Here is a 21,137-nt window from a genome sequence, read left to right as displayed (position 1 = left end):
TTCTATTTTGCCTTCTTTATGTCATCTACTCCTTTCCCAACAAAGTTACCCTTAAATTTCACCACCTGTCTGCTGCAGTCCATGCTCTGGTCTTACCTGGATTCAGTGAGCATAGTACTCATGCTGGCCGAATGAAGTATGGGTCTCCATGATCCACTCATTCATCAAGGGAAATTCTAGGAAAATGTAGATAGTAAGTGTCTAAGATCTTAGACTCAGGGGACCCAAATATTAGACAGGGACATAACATTGCAGTTTATCCAGCTCAACCATTGGCATTTTAAATAGAAGGAAACTGCATGGCAGTGAGGTATGCTTATTTGATCAGGGCTGGTACTCAGGGGTGGGCACCAGCACAGTTCTATCAGCTGTTAAAATAAAAAAGAACACTCTTTACCAGTTAACACATATCCACTACCCGGAGCCCTACAAACTCCCTAGACACCTCCTGCAGGTCATCGAACCTTCCAGCAGTGGAGAAACCAGGGGGCTAATGGCTGCAGCGTGGGGGCCCAGGACTCTGTCCTGGAGCTATGGCTGGTGTCCCTGTTTATGTTGGCTGCCTGTAAACACTCCTGTCAGATATGTTTAAATTCACCTCTGGTCAAGGTTATCGAGATGTTTTCCCAGAAGAATCGGTTAAGCTTCTTATTCTATACACTTGTATTCTATGTTTATTCTATACCATGCACATAAATACAACCATTTCAAAGCTTTTTAAATAATAGACAGTGATTCAGCTCATTGGTTGCCATGACAAAAATTCAATCATTTGATGTCAGTTTTTTTTCCTTTTTTTATTTTCCCCTCTGAAACATTGAAAGGGGGGATTGCTTGCCAACAAGGTGAATTATGAAGAATGTATGCAGTTTCAGCAGTTGGATTTCAAGTAATATATGTCATTAATCTTTCAACTACATCATTTTGGTAACTTGGACTTTGATAATTTTCTTTTAATTCCACACATCTATGATATTTTATCTTTTTATGTGATAAAAGTATTAGAACTCTTTTCTTTTGCATCTGTTTTTACATTGAGATGACTTAACTTTTGTAGTATATAATGAATTCACAGAAAAGAATAAAATCTAAATATTAAATAAAATTATATATTTACACGTGAAAAACAATTTTTACTCTGGAAATATTTATGTGTGTGATATGTTTATATAGTTATTTAATCAATAATAAAAGTAAATATCTGTCTCTAGTGATCTTGTTTACCTCATCCCTTTATGAAGGGGATATTTATATTTGGGTTTAAAGAAAAACAACGTAGAGTATGTGTCACTTTTAGTTGTTGACCTGATTCACCATTATCCCAATCCAAGAGGCTTAGAGCTGAATTCTGCACAATGTCTGAATCTCAATAGTAGCCACTATATTTTTCCTCATGGCTGGAATATGTACTTCCTCTTATTTTTATATGGTACTGATTTTTATCTCTATTTTCAAAAATCCAATTTTGACATGGAAATGTATATGTATGATCACATTCCCAGTAGCTGTTCCCAATAATGTAATAAAAACTGTGGCGAGCTGGGCAGTTGTGGAGCTGGTTCTCAGTTGAGCAGGGATGTGTTGTGCTTGCACAGTGGTGCCCACAGAGGGCAGGAGGCAGGAGACACATTTGGCAGTGGGCACAGGAACTATTTTTTCAGTTTTCAAATTGCAGTATATACACAGTTATTTTTATTTGTGTTCAGGTTTTACACTTTTAAAAGGAAACAATACTGTGATAGCATAATTTTTATAATCCCTACACTTAATAATTATTAATTTTAAAATACATTTGGGATCTCAAAAATGAGTTTCCTGAGATGTCCTACAAAACATGGGCAGCCCTTTCCACAATGTCGTGTGCTTTGGATGGGCATCACAGACTGACCAACTATTAAAACATGAGAACACCCATGCCTCACGTAGGCTTGATTTCATTGATACTTGAAGGTAGCAATTTTCCTCCAAGTGTACCTCTCAAAGACGTCCACTCTGAAGCTGCCATTAGCATTAGTTGACATAAACAGCATAACAATGCCTAGTGTGTAGACCAGCTTGGCATCCTGTCGGAAGAATGGAAAATGCAATACTCCAAACTCTGGGAACAAAAACCATGTGCTGTCAACCACCCCTATGCTCCTGGCATTCTTCCGAGTAAACTGAAGGCAGCTAATTTGAAGGGACCTGTATCACCCTCTTACTGTTGCCGACAAGATGGGGTTCTATTTTGACATTTTTGTGAGGCTTAGATCCTGCCAAAATAAAACGAACATCGCTGAAAGATGAAAGAAATATTGGAACTTGCAACTTGCGAAGAGTTAATAAAAGGAGGTCAATTCCTCTCACTTTGCTTTAATTTTGGTGGAGAGAGGGTGGGTAGGGTCGAAGACATGCACTTTGTAAGAGCTCAGGTTGGTCACACAACCTCTGCTTACAGCAAACTCCCCCCATCTTGGTAACAGGCTGAATTTTACATATCATCCACACTGCAGTATCAGAATTAATGACTGTTAAATATACATTGTGGATAGGAAGTATTTGAGGAAAGAAAGAAAAAGAAGAAAGAAAAGGAAGAAAGAACAGAGGGAAGGAAGAAAGAACGGAGGGAAGGAAGAAATTTTAAAAAACATGCTTTAAAACGTGTTGTTTTAAAATACTTCTCTCTCATATATGTAGTTTATAACATAGCTATATATAGTATATAAACTATCATATAGTTTATATGTTATTTATATATAATCATATAGTTTATATGTTATTTATATATAATCATATAGTTTGTATGTTATTTATATATAAGCTATCATATAGTTTATGTTATATATATGTAACCTATATATAGTTTAATATACACATAATATTTTGTAATAGGTAATATAAATGTAACAAAGAAGCTTTTTTACTCTATAGCAAACTTTCCAAGATCTGTTTCCTTTCTAACCAATAATTTTTTAAATGTTAGTTTGTATTTTAAATGCACTTTTATCTTTACTGGCCTTTCACTTATCACTTTTCTAAGATATTCCATTTTAAGTTTCATGCAATTATTTTCTACTCAGAACCTTTTCATGAGGTGATGTGCCTCTGTTATGTTACTCAATAGCTGTCTGAAATTCAAGACCCAAAGTAATCCCAAATTTATAGAAAAGAAATGTAGGGCAACCATTTCTTTTGAGAGCACAGTATTCTCAAAGCCAGGTATCCATGAACAAACGCCCACATGTTTTTAAGTCTCAAAATGTTGCTTACATAGTGTCATCTTCCAGGATTCAGAGAAAATCTCTGAAAATCTTGTTAGGCTGCCTGTCAATGTCAGGTACATGGCAACTACACTTTCCATGTTTTAGAAAAGCCACCGTTTCCAGCTTTCCCACAATGGCCATTCAATTAATAATACAATTTAAATGTTAGACTCTTGTAAGCCTTTTCATAGAACTCATTAACATACCAAAAGATTCTTTTTCAGATTGAGTGTCTCAATTTTGGGTTCAGAAAATATTTGTCGCTGATCAAGAGTGACACTTGGTGGACACACTCGTGTATGAAAACCATTCTGAAACGTGATGCTTTCTTTCTGCTTCTACCCCTGCAGCTGAGGGAGCCTGCGGAGGAACCTTACGCGGGACCAGCAGCTCCATCTCCAGCCCACACTTCCCTTCAGAGTATGAGAACAATGCGGACTGCACCTGGACCATTCTGGCTGAGCCCGGGGACACCATTGCGCTGGTCTTCACTGACTTTCAGCTAGAAGAAGGATACGATTTCTTAGAGATCAGTGGCACGGAAGCTCCATCCATATGGTAAGTCCCGGGAAGAGATGCCACAAAGGATACAGGTGTGTTTTCCCCATTTTTCCCCATTTTTCCCCCAACGAGCTTCAAGAATTGCTTGTCTCTGGACGTTCATGGGCAAGCATGAGTGTTCCTTTTTTGCCTTGCTCTTTTGGCTCTGAAAAAGTTACCTTTACTGTGACCAGTTTCAAAGTTTCTAAGATGTCTTTGTGCTGGTGTTTGGAGCTTGGGAAGTTATCTGTGTGCTTGAACTTACAGTGCTCTCATTTTTAGACTCTTTTAAAGCAACTAAGTAAGATGAGTTAGTTTTGGGTTTGGTCTGGAGCTGTTTCACTGTGAACAGAGATTTTTAGATTGTGTATTTTCTTTTATCTCATGTTACCGAGCATTGACAGACTGCTGCAGATACATGATTGTGCATTCCTTTTTCTTCGTGAAGACTGTGTACCACATTCTGTAGCCACCTGTGGGGAAGTGACTGTGGCTACAAGATCCTCAAAGGCAAAATAACTTAACACACATCCTAGTCCAATATATGTATAAAATTAACCACAGGATGGTCAGTTCTCTGGTGTGTACCCTAGTAGAGACAAAGGAAAACAAGATCTAATGAAGTACCGCCTATTTAAGTGTGATGGTCGTGATTGCAAGAACAGTTTTTTTGGTCCATAAGTGCAATTTGAGAGACTTAAAAGCATAGCATAGATGTTTAAAGCCTTAATTTCTATTTTGAATTAAGTCATTTGTTGCATGTTAAATTGTGTTGTTGTTTTTATTATTTTAAATCTGAACACTTTAAAACTGCTTCAGTTATCTGTTTTAGATCTTGAAATACGACTAAACAAGAATAGGTATGTTGAAATTCAGGTAGACACAGAGGAAATGTTGGCCATTTATGAGTAGGAAGAGGGGAATATGGAATGAGTGATTGTGAACATGTTGACAGGTTGCAGTTTGCATTTCAGTACGAAGGCTAACGGACAAACATGTCAAAGAGGAAACATATTGTAAATATGACCACATGTTTTAAACCGATTATTGGAATTGAATTGAATTGTACTTTGTTTTCCAAATCACAAGGGTCAATCCAGAGGATTCCTATTCATGGAGAAGGCCTTTCCTGGTTGATTTTATTGTGCTTGTGTTAAATGTTATTCCAAATAGGAGGGAGGAAGAAACCAAACAAATTCTACCTAGATTGTCTTTGTTTTCTATTTTATTCATGCTGAACAACACTTTTAGATTAGCCAGGACCCATCTGCTTAATGTATGTTGTACAATTTTAACTTTAAACACTCAGGAATTTGTTTACATTATTACCTATCTCACTATGTCTAACATTAGAGTTCATGGAAACAAAAGCTGAGCCGAGAACTGGATAACAGTTCTACCACAGGTTCTGCCAAAAGCAATCCTTATGACTTCAGACAAGTCGATTTTTAAAAAGAGAGGCTGTTCTAAAAAAAAAAAAATCTAAAAATGAATTTATTAAGCATCTCTTTAGTGCATATTCTCTGCTAATCATTTAAAGATGTTGAAGTGATCTAACCTCTTCCTAGCTTTAAAATTATTGTGGTTTTCAGAAAATAATTGAAGTATAAAATATAGAGGGACTGATTCTCAGAACTTACATGCTTAATGTTAAAGGTCTTATTTTTAGGACAGTCCAGAAGTATTGGGCATTGACTGTACGACTTGCTGGTAAGATGTCAGGTTGGGAGAGAGGTAGAAGCAAGTGAGGCCGATCTGTTAGTGATTCTAGAACCTATGATCAGTGGAAGCATTTGCCAAACAAACTTAGTTTATGTCAGAAAGTACAGATCATGAGTGTGATGAGAAGCGTGTTCTGAAAAGTTGATGGGACCACTGTAGCACTTTATGGCAACAATTGATCATCCTTGTCATAGGGAGAATATCAGCACAGCTAGCCAGAGAGACTACCACTATCTTCTTGGTGCCTGGATCCAGGCTGGAAGACATCTTCTACATCACTGGAATCTCTCTAGGTATTTGCTAGGGAAGTTGGGGGGAAAGTTCATAGTGGGAACTATGACCCTGTGTGCCTTCATGTCTAATAAACTCTCTTGCCTGTTAGCTTAGCTGCTCTCTTCAAATAGCCATGATTAGCCTGGGATAGGGTTGTATTCATACTTGTATTCTTAGGATGACTTATATTGTCCTGTTTGCTTGGTGCAAAAGCCCTGTGGGGTCATTATTCTTACTATTATCTACTATTATCCCTTTATCTATTATTTTAGATTTAAAAATAAAACTGAGATGTGCAGATGACAAGAGATGGCAAAGCTGATGGAGCCCTTGGCAGAGCTCAGGTTCAAGGTCTCTGACTCCAGGGCATTTTCTTCTCTCTCTGTATAGCCCCCCAATCAGTGTAGTCCAGGTCTGAGCTTCAATGCCCTGTCAGAGAAGTACAGTTTCTCTGTTTCAGGACTACAGGCTGGATCATAAAGCCTTGAACAGGTAACTGTCAGGGTGGAGATGGAAAAGCAATTTAGCATATGTGCTGGGTCAACAGAGTGTTTTGTGTGTATGTGTAACATTTAATGTTTATCATAATGGTCAAAAGAAGTATCTTGACGCAGCCATAAGGACTACATTTAAGTGGAACTCTCAGCTTTCAATGACTCTTCAGTGGAGGCTGAAAAGCAAAAGATGGTTCTCCTAAATAACTATGGAAACCTACAGGAGCACATTTAAAACATAAAACAGAATAATTTGAAGTACCCTTTTAAGGCCTATACAAATGCATAATATGATTTATCTTAAAAAGACTATTATTTTAGAGTAATTTTAAAGTGACAGTCTCTGAAATATTTAATGACTCAAATTGGTATAGTTAAAAGGTTTCCCCATTCCTGAATTGCATGGACAGGGACGAGGAGCATTGTGGGTGCTGTGACCTCTTCCCAAGCACAAGATCATTCCACAGAGCCAGGAGGGTGGTGCAAGTGACTGTGAGTGGAGTGAGGGCAGATACACATGTGATTTTCCAATAATCTATTTTTTAAAAAGGACATATAAGCAAGGGCACTCTAAGAAGAAGCTACTTGGAAAATTGTTAAGAACAATAATAGGATTAGCCTTATTTTCATTTAATTTGGAGTGAAATTACCCACTCAGCTATGTTTTAAGTCAAGGTTGCCATGGCAGCGGCGGAGGCAGTCTAAATATAGGGGATGATGTCATGTGCCAAAATTATCTATATATTAAGCATACAGTGGGTTAGTAATTTAAGCCTCATAGGCTATATGTACATTAGATGAAACTGACTTTTTTTTTTGCTAGTCAGATTCTAATTTTATGCAGGTTGGCCTCCTATCAGTCCCTTACTTTAATAGAGAGTTGCCTTTTCTAGTTCACTTTATAGCATGGTCTAGTCATTCATTTTCTTGCAACTAGAAAGGAAATGTGTAGTGGTGAAGCTAGCCAAGTGTTCTTTTTTTTTTTTTTTTCTGAAGAGATTTGATGGTGTAGCCTATAACTTGTACTTCTAATAATATCAAGAAGAAAGAAAATTAATTTCATTTCTGAGTTCTCCCTCTATGGTTTCTAAATTAAGGCATGATAGTTAACGGGATTAAGATTGTAGAATCTTGGCTGGGAACACTGAGGGAGCATTTACTCTCTTTAAAATATGAACTTATAAAACAAAAGAACCAGGCTTCCATCCCCTTCTATGACAGGGAGTTTGTAGAGGATAGAGAAGGTAAGGAAAAAGAAAATAAAAATAAATGCATTGAAAATGTGTCCCAACACAAATTCAAATGCATCGATTTCTTAACTTCCATGACTGAGCCTCAGCTCCCCGAGACAGAGCCTGGAAGCCTCAGTGTCCCTTCCCAAGCTGTTCACAGGTACCCAGTTGGCCCCATCCTGGCTTCCTCCCTGCCAGGAACACCCATCCCTTTCCAGTTTGCCCCTGTGAACACATTTCTGTCTTTATGTTACTGTGCGTTTGTATCCCTGGTGCATTTGTTCAGCCGCACGCCTCCACGTGGAAATCTCCCACTGCCCATCTATTGTCAATCCCATTTTCATAATGCTTAGAGGGGCATGCAGAGTACCTGGAAGAACACTACAGAAATAATGCAAGTGAAACAAACAGGTTGCGTGATCTCCCTCCCTGGAAAACATCAGCCATAATAAATGCAAGAACATTTCTTCTACTTTGGATTAGGGCTGCCTTATGACTGCAAGAGAAATATGTTACTTTATGATTTTTTAAGGTGTAAGCTCTATTTTTCATGAACCAGCATAACTTGACCCTTTTGCCTACCTGGAGTAGGCAAGTTTACAAGGGAAACTCTGGGGTGACAGTTTTGTAACCTTAGTTTATTTTGTTCCCGTTAAACCAGCACAATTTTACTATTAAATCAATCTAATCGGTGATTGGCTGAAGTTCAAACAAAACTTCAGAGAAATGGGGAAAGCTGAGTGAGTTTCAAAGAACCCTTGAAGGGTCAATTAACGCCTCCAGTGTTTACCCAACTTGTCACTTAATTGATAATTGACTTGGTGTCTATTTAATTTCTAACCAGGGAGAATTATAGAGGAACATGCTGAGTAACAGACTCCCTGAAATCAATCCTTCTCTCACCTGCTCCAAAATTAAAGGAAAGAGGCATCATCTTCTCCCTCCTCATATTATTATTATTTTGAATTCATTTTACAGAAAATTTGCAGAACTAACACAGAGAGTTGCTGTATATCCTAAACCTAGCTTCCCTCATGTGAACATCTTACATAACCATAGTGTAATTATTGGCACCAAGAAATTCATGAAGCAACAGTGCTGCTAACTCACTTTCAGACTCTGATTTCCTCTGACTGTTCTGCTGATGTCTTTTCTGGTCCAGGGCTCCAGCCAGGGACCCACAGAGCATTTGGTTTTGCCTCCTTGGCCCCGTCCAACTGTGGCTGTTTCCATCTTTCTTTGTTTCTATGAACTTGAGCTATCCCATGTTAAAAATTCAATCTTTTGGGAGAAAAATGGTTTTGGAAAAGAAATGACATCATTTATGAATATGGAGGAGACCACGCAGCAATGCTCCAGTGCCACCAATTGAAATGGGTGATTTGTTTTTTTGTGTTTTCCTTTATAATTTTTTAATGTTAATACCAGGTCTCCTTCTGTCATCCAGTCTGGAGTACAGTGGTGCTGTCATAGCTCACTGTAGCCTCAAACTCCTGGACTCAACCCATCCTTCCACCTTAGCCTCCCTCGTATCTGGGAGTACAGGTACAGAACCCTGGCTAATTTTTTTTTTAATTTTTTGTAGACACAGGGAGTTGCTATGTTGCCCAAGCTGGTCTCAAAATCCTGGACTCAAGGAATTCTGCTGCCTTGGCCTCCCAAAGTGTGGGATTACAGGCATGAGTCATGACAGCCAGTCCCATATTTTCTATCTTAAATTTGGATTCAGTAATTTTATTTCACAAACCTGTTGTAAGCTATGCACCTCAACACTTTTTTTTTGTTTTAACTTCAGCCAATCGCTGATCAGATTGATTTAATAGTAAAATTGTGCTGGTTTAATGGGAACAAAATAAACTAAGATTACAAAACTGTCACCCCAGAGTTTCCCTTGTAAACTTGCCTACTCCAGGTAGGCAAAAGGGTCAAGTTATGCTGGTTCATGAAAAATAGAGCTTAGAAGTGTTGTTTTTTTAGAAGTGTTTAGTACAGCATAAACAGGAAATAAATATGAATATGAATATATTTATATATAACAATAAAAATATATATAACATACGTACATACGCACACGTATATATACACACATTTCTCCTTTTCTTGAACCTCTACATACCAGCTGCAGGTCTAAGGATATAATTAACATGATATTGTAGCTCTATTCATAAACCCCTCTTTTAATGAAAATGCCATTTCTATGTTTTTTCAATAGTGTCTTTTTTTGTAAAAAAATTTGCTATTAATAATCACTGAGTGTTATATAACAAGAAAATATAAACAATAGTTGCTACTGCTACTTGGAGATGCTACTATTCCCATTTTATAGATGAGAAAAATAGGCTTTAAAGTAGTTAAATGTTCAACAAAGAGGCAGGGTGGAGACTTGAAGAGAGACAGTCCCGAGGTATATTTCCTCCTCTTTTTAAAAAAGTTGAGACCACATTTCGTTGCTAACTTCACAACAGGAAGATGAAAGCAGTGTGTGGGCACTCCACTCTCATCCTAGAATTTCTTCAGCAGCCTTCTGCCTTAGTGCATACAAATAAAGTGCCCTGCCACTTCTAATTTCTACTCAGCTCTGTTACTGTGTGGTGGAGTCACCACCAGCTACTCTTACATGTTCCTTTCCAGCGTTATTAACTAGACAGTAATGTAATCATCTTAGCATACTTGCATGTTGAGTATATTTCAGAGTATAACGTAATGATAGATATTATCAGGCTTCTAAGAGGACACATGAATGACAGGCTGATGTTACCATGAAGCTGTCACATAAAGATGTGACTAATCAGGGTTGTATATGCAATCGTGACCCACTGAAGTCTTAGGTAGGTGGAGAAAACTGGCCACCCCAGACTACCCCACAACCTAGGTACCTCCACCCTGAAACTCAAATAGGCAAATAATGCAAACTTTTTTCAATACCAGCTAATTCTACTGTACGGAGAATTTCTAACTTGATTGGTGGCTTTCTTTCACATGCCTTATCCTGGATATTTTTGTTTTCACCTGGGTGGATTAGGCACCCTCTCCACAATGTCTACTGTGGGGCCAATTTCCAGTCTTTACCTTTTCTCTCGGCTGGTAGCCAGGGATGAAGCCATTGGGCAGCGAAAGAATTTCTGGGAAAGATGCTGTAGCCCCACAAGTGGAGTGAAGGAGGCAGGCTGTGTTTTAGAGGTTTTGGTCAGGTGTGGTTTTGCAAGACACATTTTCTCTCCTGTCCTTCTGAAAAGCATCATCTCTAGCAGGCACTGAAGGAAAGGTCTTTCATGTCAGAATGAACCTTCAGGAGCAAAAAAGGTGGCTCTCCATGAAGGGGCAGCTGCACTCTCTGATTGACTACCAGGAGCGTATACCCTAGGAATTATTTCCTGCCTTCCCCTGTCCTTCCTCGTGAAAGGGATGGACTCACCAGCAGGTGCCCCTGCAACTCTGAGAAGCCATCGACTATCTTATTGCCTAGAATTAAGCCTGAATTTCAGATTTCTTCACAAATTCTAGAAACAGCATTCTAGAGCAATCCTTTAATTTAGGTTAATAAATACCAGAGTTTCAATAAAGTTAAAAAACTATTTTGAAGAATACATATTTGAAATATGGGACATTTTTCTACTTTATTAAATGGTGGTAGCTATGGATAAAATGTAATATTTTACCCTAAGATTCCATAAAATTGTCCAGACTGAGGAGTAACAGAGAAAAAGAAAACATCCCTGGTCTCTAAAGATGGGACCAATAGGAAAAATAGTTATCCCAGGAGAGAATTCCCAGTCTCCATCCTTACCATTCTTAGGGCAGAGATGAGCTCTACAGCTCCGGTGTAATATTTCTCTCATGTCAGATTTCTCCAAATTAACCTCATTCTATTGAAAAATACATTTCCTATAAATTATTTAAGCTGTATGCAATGAAAAAAAACTCTTTTATGGATTAAAATTTATTTCACCAACTATGAAATACCTGTTTTTTGTAATCACACTTCCTTCTTTTTGCATGTGGCCCTTAATCCTGGAAACAATAAAAAAGTAAAACTAAATTAACACTGTTAAATAAATTTCTCATTTAAAAACACTCTGCCTTCTAAAGGGCCATTGTGCCCACTCCATTTTAGTCATTCTCAAATAATGCTGCTTAACTCTCATTTATTCCTCAAATCAGCCAACTGGCACATCCTCGTGTTCCAATTGTACATTTTGATATCTTCATTTAGAGTTTCTCTCGAAGCCATGAATATCTAATTTTTCTCTTTCTTCTGAAAGTTTGAACAATTTCATGGAGGACTGGTTAGGAGAATAAGGTAATTTTGTGCAATCCAATACTCCTCCAAAAAATTGTGACATTTTATTGCTTGGGTTCCTTCCTGTTGGCACATGCTATCCAAGCTTAATACATCCTTTAAATGAGTAGTGGCCTAGAACATTAATGTTTCCCACCTTTGACTTTAATAAATACAAATATCTAAGTTCTTCTGATTCGAATCTCTTTAGAGAATCACTATCATTTCTTAATAAACATATACATCATAAAGGCTTTGATTTTTTTTGAATTATAAATTTAAAATTGATGGCACCTGAGAAATCTCTTAATGCAATCCCTTTATTGTTTGGGGAAAAAAGAACTGCATCATAAATAGATCATGTCCTTTATCCTACCTTGAGGAGTGCTATTAGTTGGCTAGAGGAGAATCCAGGTTTTCTGTCTCTGTTACCACAACTGGTTCCAGCATGCTAAGAAGCCACTCTTACCTAGCTTGGAGAGTGATGGGCAATGCCCTGTTTCGTTTTTTCATTACCTTTCCATGACCAGGCCATAGAAGGTTAGTTGCTAAGCCAAGATGACTGATTCAGACCTTGGTTTGAATGAGACTTGGGCTCTAGTCTTGGTTTTATGACTTCTGAGCTTGATGACCTACAGCAGGTTTGCTCTGGAAGTCCCAGATCGCTGTCTGTAAAATGGAAATGATTGCCACATTCCTCAGAGAGCTGCTAATTAGAGCAAATGAGCAGACGCTTGGAAAAACCCTTAGCACAATGCCCGCCCCACACAGCAATTTCTATAACTAGCTGCACGTTTACTGCTGTAAGAAACAGTGCCATAGAGAGTTCACATTTCTGCCCTACAATGGAAAGAAAAAAAAAAAAAACCTTTTGAAATAGAATGTGTTTTGAAAAATGGTTTTAAACTGTATCTAGTTCTAAAAGTCTATGTTCAGCAAATAACCTTCAAATTTTTTGAGTTATAAAAACTGCTAACTTCTCCACTCAACTTTTAAAAGATTGATCTTACTTTGGTTATGAATTGTGTGACAATAACAACAGTAATAATATCACTTTAAAAGAAAAATTAAGACCTAAATGATGACCCTTCTTTGTTGTTTGGAAATATAATTGACCATAATCAGCATTGTTTAACATTCAGGGCTGTTTTTGTATATGCCCGTCAACTTTGTGAATGAAAATCAAAATGCTATCTCGGTTTAGATCCTGTATATCACTTAGTAAAAATGAAATGTGATAACAGTGGAATTTTGACTGAAGTATATATTTATCTATTAAACGTTCCTCTCCAGCTTTCATGTGCACAGGACTCACTGGAGATATTTTCAAAATGCAGACTGATCTAGCAGTTCTGGAGTGAGTCCAGAGATTCTCTGTTTCTGACAATTGTTCAGCTCTGGTTGGTGCTGCTGTTCCGTGCTGCAGAGCCTGAGTTGTGAAAGGCTAGGGTGTTTGTGAGTGGCGTACATGTTTGACAAACACAAACCTAAAACCATAACTAATTATCATTCATGATAATTTCAGGTTTTCCTCCAAACTGAAAAACATTGCAGTAGTTATGCTATTTCGGAATTTGATGCAAGCTCTTTTGTCTTTGTTGAACTGCTGTGTGATGTTTATAATGGGCTGCTGGGACAAGATGGAGATGATCCAGAAAGCCGAGGTTTAATATTGAGTTTCAGATTTAGGTTTCACCGACTCACCAGGGTCTTACTGCTTAGAGACTCTGATTTAGTTTTCTGAACCAGCCCAACTGCCCAGCAGATTACTATGAATAAGAGGTGACATCAAAAGGGTATACAAAAAATCACAATATTTCAACAGCTTCCCTATGTTTTTAGGCACAGTAGTGTTTCCAAATCTATTAATAGCTGTGTGTTGAAAGTAAAATCATTTTGAGCTCTTTTCAAGAACATTGAGTTAAAAAGTTGAGCAGTTTCCTTTGTTGTGGATTTCTCAGTCTTTTGATGTCAGAACATTCAGTGTGACTCTCAGAGATCAGGTAGAAGATGTTGCAATGTGCCAAACAGATTGGACCCAAAACCATTTCTTTTTGGCAGGCTGTCAATTAACATCTGGAACTATGGGTTTGGATAAGGCTATGCTTCTTGACATGGTGCAGAGACTGCTCTGGCCTGAGTCCTGTCAATATTTACATTCCATTTAGCGCTTTATGCTGCTAGTGACCTCGTTCCAACTCGCAGTTTCCTGTTTTCAATCCATTTTCTCTGTCTGGGAACTCTCTCTTCTGCTTTATCAGCAAAGCCCTATTCATGCTTCAGAGTTCTCAAAAGAGAATTGGCCTTAGAGTGAGAAGAACGAGGAATTAAAAATGATGTTCCTCCCCTTCGTAGCTGCACCATTTGGGCTAGAGTCTGACTCCCAGAGTTTTGGTTTCCTGACTATAAAAAGGAGATTAAAGATACTTATCTTGCTGGGTGAATATGAAAGGAAAAGTCAGAAACCTACCACTGTACCAGGAACGGAGACAGACAACTCCTGTATCCATTAGTCATTATCATGCCATGTGTGATAAACAACAAGTCAGCAATGCAGGTGCAAAGATGCTGTGGGTATTTGGAGGAGAAAGAAAGCACTGCTCAGTGAGGTCATCACAGAACATGTTACAGAAACACTGGGCTTTGCATAGCCTCTGAGCATGTGAAGCATGTACACAGGAAGAGTGTGTGGTGCTGTTGTGGGCACGGTATGTGTAAAGTAAGAAGTGCGTATACTGGATTGCTTTCTCCCGTAGAACTCGGATAGACGCTGTGTGCATAAACACATTCCAGTAAGATGCGAGAAAGCAATCCAATGTTTTCACAAAATGATAGAAATCACTTTAACATTTTGGATGGATGTGGTGGTTCATGTCTGTAACCCCAGCACGTTGGGAGGCCGAGGCAGGTGGATTATTTGATGTCAGGAGTTCAAGAGCAGCCTGAACAGCATGGTGAAATGCCCTATATATTAAAAATACAAAAAATTAGCTGGGCATGGTGGCGTGCACCTGCAATCCCAGCTACTCAGGAGGCTGAAGCAGGAGAATTGCTTGAACCTGGGAGAAAGAGATTGCAGTGAGCTGAGATTGGGTCACTGCATTCCAGCCTGGGCAACAGGGTGAGACTCCATCCAAAGAAAAAAAAAGAAATCACTTAAACATTTTAAAAGCAGGCCCTTGAGCAAAACTCAAACGTATTACATTTTCCATGGTAAAATGCTTGTAAAATGTTCACTCTGTCCCTCATATCTCATGGCATAAGGAAAGCAGTGCTTTAGGAAAATTATGATTTAGGTGTGTTGCATGGCTTGGGAAAAAATAAATAATGAGAAAGTTGAAAGAATAAGACACTTATAATTTATAAGGGTCTGCTCATCATGGGCGTAGAAGAAGAAAGGAGAAGGATCTTGCTTTTGGTAGCCAGCGAAGTCAGTTGCTTGGCTTTGCACATGGCTATACCATGATATTTCAAATTTCACCTTGAACTGGAAACGCGTTCAACACTGAAATGTCCAGGGCCTGTGGCTAGGAAGGTTGGCTGGGGGTGTGTCAGTGCTCAGGGATCTACATTTCAATGAACACCATGGAAGAGTTTTCACTGAGCTTTTAGAAACATAGGGAAGGATTGTAGAGAGAATGTTGATGACCTCAGCCAGGCGAGGGAAGTTATAAAGCTCTTCCTCCATCTGGTGTCTTTGCACCGTCACAGGCCCAGGGGCAGTTTAAAATAAAAGGGGTAATAAATTCAGGAAAAAAAATAAAATAAAAATAAAATAAAATAAAATAAAAGGGGTCTTTGGAGAGATTTTAAGATGGTGCCTTCAAATGACCTGAGAAATCCTGTTCATCTGAACTTGTAGCTCCCAGATACGAGATCCTTGATTTTTGGATGGGGTCTTCATATAATGAAGAGGAAAAGACAGGGCTTTGAGATAGCAAAGAGAAGCAGGGGAGTGGGTGGGGCCTGGCTTAACTGGGGGTCAGAGGATAGCCAGGGAAACTTTTAGGCTAGAATTAGAAAAAAAAAAAAAATGAGTTATGCAAAATGGTTTGAAATGTTCAAAGCAAGAGTGCACGATGACTTCGGAAGAAAAATTATCTGATACTCAGACAGACCTAGGGTACAGTCTCAGCATTGAAGAATGCTGTCTCACTCAGTCCAACCTGGGCGACAGGGTGACACTCCATCTCAAAAACAAAACAAACAAAAGAACAACAAAAAAAGAAATCACTTTGACATTTTAAAGGCCGGCCTTTAAATCAAACTTCTTGAATCAAGTTGCTACTTGATTCTTGGAGGCTGTAATGAGAATTCTAGTGTCAACCTAGCAAGCTTCTGTTAGTGCAACAGTTCTGCTGTGCAGGGATCTTCCCCTACTGCCACCTCTTCAAATAAAGTGAAACTGTTATTATTCCATAGTAGAGCAATTCAGGAAGTAAAACGATGTGTTCGTTGTATCTAGCTCTTGAAACATTTGGGATGGAGACTTTTGAGCAGTGATTATATTCTAAAGTGTGTGAGTGTGCACGCCCTTGTGTGTTTGTATGTGTGTGTGCATAAGACTAGACAACAGGGTAGACGTGCATTCATTTACTTCCTATTAAAAAAAGGAAAACAAAAGAATGCAATCTGTAACCCTAATAAACGAAAACACATATGCCTGCTTTAAAAATAATTTATTCTCTGCAAATGTGCTTTGTACATGATGTGGGAATTTTGTAAAGCATGAAATGGGACTTGAATTTATAACCCATCAGTGCTTCTTAGATACCTTCTAATTTACCACAAACTGTGAGAAGGGACAAGGAAGGCTCAGCTGGCATCCATCACACCCTCTCCTGAAGTACAAGATGTATGGTGTAATTTTTCATGACAAGTCCCCCCTAAGTAACATAAAAGTCACAGTGTTTTTGAAAGCTAAGAACATGAGCACAGTAATCAAAATGTGGTCAGAGCCACCCTATGAGATCCGTGATTTTCCCCATATCGGAATAATCCATCTTTCCCAAGTCTTCACCAAATTCCAATGTGTTATTTTTAAAGGGTTATAATGAACTACAATGAAGCTTGAAATAAAGTATTCATTTTCTGGACATGGATTCAAACTTTCTCTTCATTTCTGGCTTTCTTCTTGCTCCTCTTTCTCTTCTGTTCCCTCTAGTTTTTTGTGTGTATGATCTCCCTTTACACACACACACACACACACACACACACACACACACGCACAAATACATACAAATATACATATATATGATATATACACTGAATCCTGAATCAATAAATCATTCTGTTTTCATAAAACACAAGTAATAAGCCTTGGCATTTTGTTCAAATGAAACCCCTAGCTGTATTTTTTCTTACTTGAATTGAAGAATCCAAATATTGTACTTGGCTATATATATATTTTTTAATATACCTAGATGAAAAATCCAAATAGTGTACTTATTAGTGCTGGATTCAAAATGAGCTAGTCATTATTTAATGCCACTTTACATTATAGAAACATATATCAATGCGTCTCTTTGTTTAGGTTTGTTATGTTAGAACCAAAAGTACTTACCACTTTAGAATTGAAAAGTCTAAGTAGGAAAACAGAGACTCATCATCTGTCCTCAGCATTTTCTTTTTGCAATGGATCGAAATTTGGCTCAGTAAACTCTGTGCATGTGTGACATTTTATTGGGGACATCAATGTGACATTTGAAGTTAAGCTTGCCACTGGCTTTGCAGGACGGCTTCACTGTGCAGGCGGTGGGGTGCAAGTGCAGTCTGAGAGGTTCCTGACCTGAATTTTCTGCGATGTGCTCTAGAGCTGCAATTGACTGCCCCATCAGATGTGCGGGGTGCTCTAGAGCGGCAAATGACAGCCCCATCAGATCTGCCATGTGCTCTAGAGCTGCAATTGACAGCCCCATCAGATCTGCCATGTGCTCTAGAGCTGCAATTGACAGCCCCATCAGATCTGCCATGTGCTCTAGAGCTGCGATTGACAGCCCCATCAGATCTGCTATGTGCTCTAGAGCTGCAATTGACAGCCCCATCAGATGTGCCGTGTGCTCTAGAGCTGCAATTGACAGCCCCATCAGATCTGCCGTGTGCTCTAGAGCTGCAGTTGACAGCCCCATCAGATGTGCCATGTGCTCTAGAGCTGCAATTGACAGCCCCATCAGATCTGCCGTGTGCTCTAGAGCTGCAATTGACAGCCCCATCAGATCTGCCATGTGCTCTAGAGCTGCAATTGACAGCCCCATCAGATGTGCCATGTGCTCTAGAGCTGCAGTTGCCAGCCCCATCAGATGCTACCAGACTAGGGGAACATCTCACCATAGTTAGCAATGGCCCCCAATCCATGGGATTGCAACTTGTCCTGAAAATACACTCCACATGATCTCTATCATGACACACGTGGACTATGTTTTGAAAAATATAGTTTGATATGAAAAAATAAAATAGAAACATTAAAAACAGAATTGGGGCTGTCCTTCACCATGGCTCTGGAATGGCATCCAAGGGCAGTTTCCTGTCCCAAGTCCTGTCAGTGTATTTTCCTGATAACTTGATATCTACCCTGGTGACTTACAGGTAATTTTAGATGTGGGAGGATGCGGCCGCGCGCGGTGGCTCACACCTGTAATCCCAGCACTTTGGGAGGCCGAGGCGGGCAGATCACGAGGTCAGGAGATCGAGACCATCCTGGGTAACACGGTGAAACCCCGTCTCTACTAAAAATACAAAAACATTAGTCAGGCGTGGTGGCGGGCGCCTGTAGTCCCAGCTACTCGGGAGGCTGAGGCAGGAGAATGGCGTGAACCCAGGAGACCGAGCTTGCAGTGAACTGAGATCGCGCCCCTGCACTCCAGCCTGGGCGAGAGAGTGAGACTCCATCTCAAAAAAAAAAAAAAAAAAGAAAAAGAAAAAGGAAAAAAGAAAGATGTGGGAGGATGCATAAAGATGTCTGAGGCCTTTTAAATCATTAGAGTCTCCTGGGGAAAAGAGCCAGCCAACTCGGATTGGGATCCCAGCCCCATGATTTATTCCTCTGTGCTGTCTTGGGCTACTAGCTCCGGGGCTAGTTTGTTTGTTTGTTTATTTTGTTTTTCATCTGCAAAGTGCATATAACAATATCTATTTTTCAGAGTTATTGTAAAGACAAGGATAGGAAACGCTAATGGTTTAGCTTTGTCCTTGGTATACATAGAGCTGCAATGATGAAAGCGACCGTCGTGCTCCCCTCAGAATCCTCCAGCAGCTTCTTGCCCTCGTTCTGACCCTGTCCATTATCTGTGGGCAGCTCCTTCCATGTTAAGCTTCCTACAGATGCCGGATGCTTCCCTCTGCCTCCTGATCTTATGAGGCTTCCGGTCCACCACCCTGGTCTGAGATCTGCCCTATCTTTGCCCCACATAATTTAATGGCTTTTTTTTTTTCTCTCAGCAGTACTTCATTATAGTAGTGAAATTCTAAATGACTATGCACATAATTCTAGTGCACATAATCCTAATGCACATAATTCTAAATAGTATGCACATAATTTATGATGCATTAGTTTTCTGATCCTTATGGAGTATATATTAATAGTAATCATGTGAGTTAAGATCTTTCTGTTAATTCCATGTCTTATTGTGCTTTCCGTATATTAGCTCATTTAATTTTACTAACAACCCTGGAGGTTTGTACAAGGATTATCCTCATTTTGCAGATGAGAATATTGAGGCAGAGAAGGATTATGTAATTTATGCGGTATCACACAACTCAGGAATGCAGACCAGGATTTAAATCCCAGCACTCTTAAGTTTTAGCTCAGATTGTAGTTAATTCTAACTAGTTTTTTTGTTATTATTATTTTTGAGGTAGAATCTAGCTCTGTGACACAGGCTGGAGTGCAGTGGCGAGATCCCGGCTCACTGCAAGCTCCGCCTCCCGGGTTCGCGCCATTCTCCTGCCTCAACCACCCAAGTAGCTGAGACTACAGGCGCCCGCCACCACGCCGGGCTAATTTTTTTGTATTTTTAGTAGAGACGGGGTTTCACCACGTTAGCCAGGATGGTCTCGATCTCCTGACCTCGTGATCCGCCCACCTCGGCCTCCCAAAATGCTGGGATTATAGGCAATTCTAACTGGTTCTGTATGACAGGAAACCACAGATAAAGCTGCATTATTCCCTGCAGCAAGTGCACACCTTCCTGCTGACTCACTGAGAAGTGAGTCTCTGCCAACTCCCTCTTCTCTTGACTTTGTGAAGCGCATGGCCTGTAGGACGGCAGGGTCTCCAAACATGTTTATTAAATGTAGGACTGAACAAATCAAATACAAAAGAGTCTTTCTTTGGGGCACAATTAATGTTAAAGAAGGAAACTATGACAAGAGACATAATTAAAAGACAACTCAAAGGGAACAATACTGCTCTAATTGATACAATTTAAAATAAAAATTATAAGTGATGTGATAGAACACGGTGTAGAGAAACTTTTTTATTTTTTTTTACTTTTTTTCTATAAGTTATTGGGGTACAGGTGGTATTTGGATACATGAGTAAGTTCTTTAGTGGTGATTTGTGAGATCCTGGTGCACCCATCACCTGAGCAGTATACACTGCACCATATATGTTGTCTTTTATCCCTCACTCCCCTTCCACTCTTCCCCCGAAGTCCCCAAAATCCACTGTTAACATTCTTATGCCTTTGTGTCCTCATAGCTTAGCTCCCACATATCAGTGAGTGCATACGATGTTTGGTTTTCTACGCCTGAGTTACTTCACTTAGAATAATTGCATGTCCTTCACTGAAGAAAACTATCGAGATACCCATTCTTGGAGTCTCTTGTACATGCAGCATAACTATCACTGTTTTCCATCTGGAGGACTCCTGACATTTCAGCATGCATTATGCAAATAGCAAGTCATTGGAAGGAACTACAAGTACGGGCGTTTTTGACTGTGGGACAAATCATGGTTACTACAAGATAGTTGAACCCTGAGGAACCTCTGGGTGTGGGTACAAAGGTGGGCCAAGGAGAGCAGGGCCCCTACTCTTTATGGGAAAACCACTGGGAATGGCAGGGATGTTTTAGAACAATTGTGAGTTTTAGCCTGAAAATAAAAACAGTCTCAACCTTCACTCCCAACTTGAAAGGATTTTCAAAGTAGCCAACTACTGGGGGTGGGGACATTAGTGTTTGGCTAAGGGGTATGTATCCCCAGTCTAAGTGAGAATCTTGCCTGCAGCAGAAACGAAAATTCAGAAATTCAGAAGCTTGGGGGCTTTTTACTTCTTCTCACATCGTTCTTTTAAATTCTCCAGATTCTCAATAGGCAGAAACCCCTGTGTATTTTCATTCGATACAGAAAAGCCAT

The 21,137-nt window shown here is 39.3% G+C and overlaps 1 protein-coding gene across 1 annotated transcript in view; it reads left to right on the top strand.

Moving 5' to 3' along the window:
* Positions 1 to 21,137, top strand: part of CSMD1 (CUB and Sushi multiple domains 1) — a 2,090,911-nt gene that overhangs the window by 1,000,734 nt on the left and 1,069,040 nt on the right. Inside the window, exon 5 of the mRNA XM_054498773.1 lies at positions 3,593 to 3,800. Within this exon, the coding sequence (XP_054354748.1) occupies positions 3,593 to 3,800 (208 nt within the window). The remainder of the gene's footprint in view (positions 1 to 3,592; positions 3,801 to 21,137) is intronic.

This window comes from Pongo pygmaeus, chromosome 7 (assembly GCF_028885625.2).
Source record: "Pongo pygmaeus isolate AG05252 chromosome 7, NHGRI_mPonPyg2-v2.0_pri, whole genome shotgun sequence".
Lineage (NCBI taxonomy): Eukaryota > Metazoa > Chordata > Mammalia > Primates > Hominidae > Pongo > Pongo pygmaeus.
This window is presented reverse-complemented; position numbering and strand designations above follow the sequence as displayed.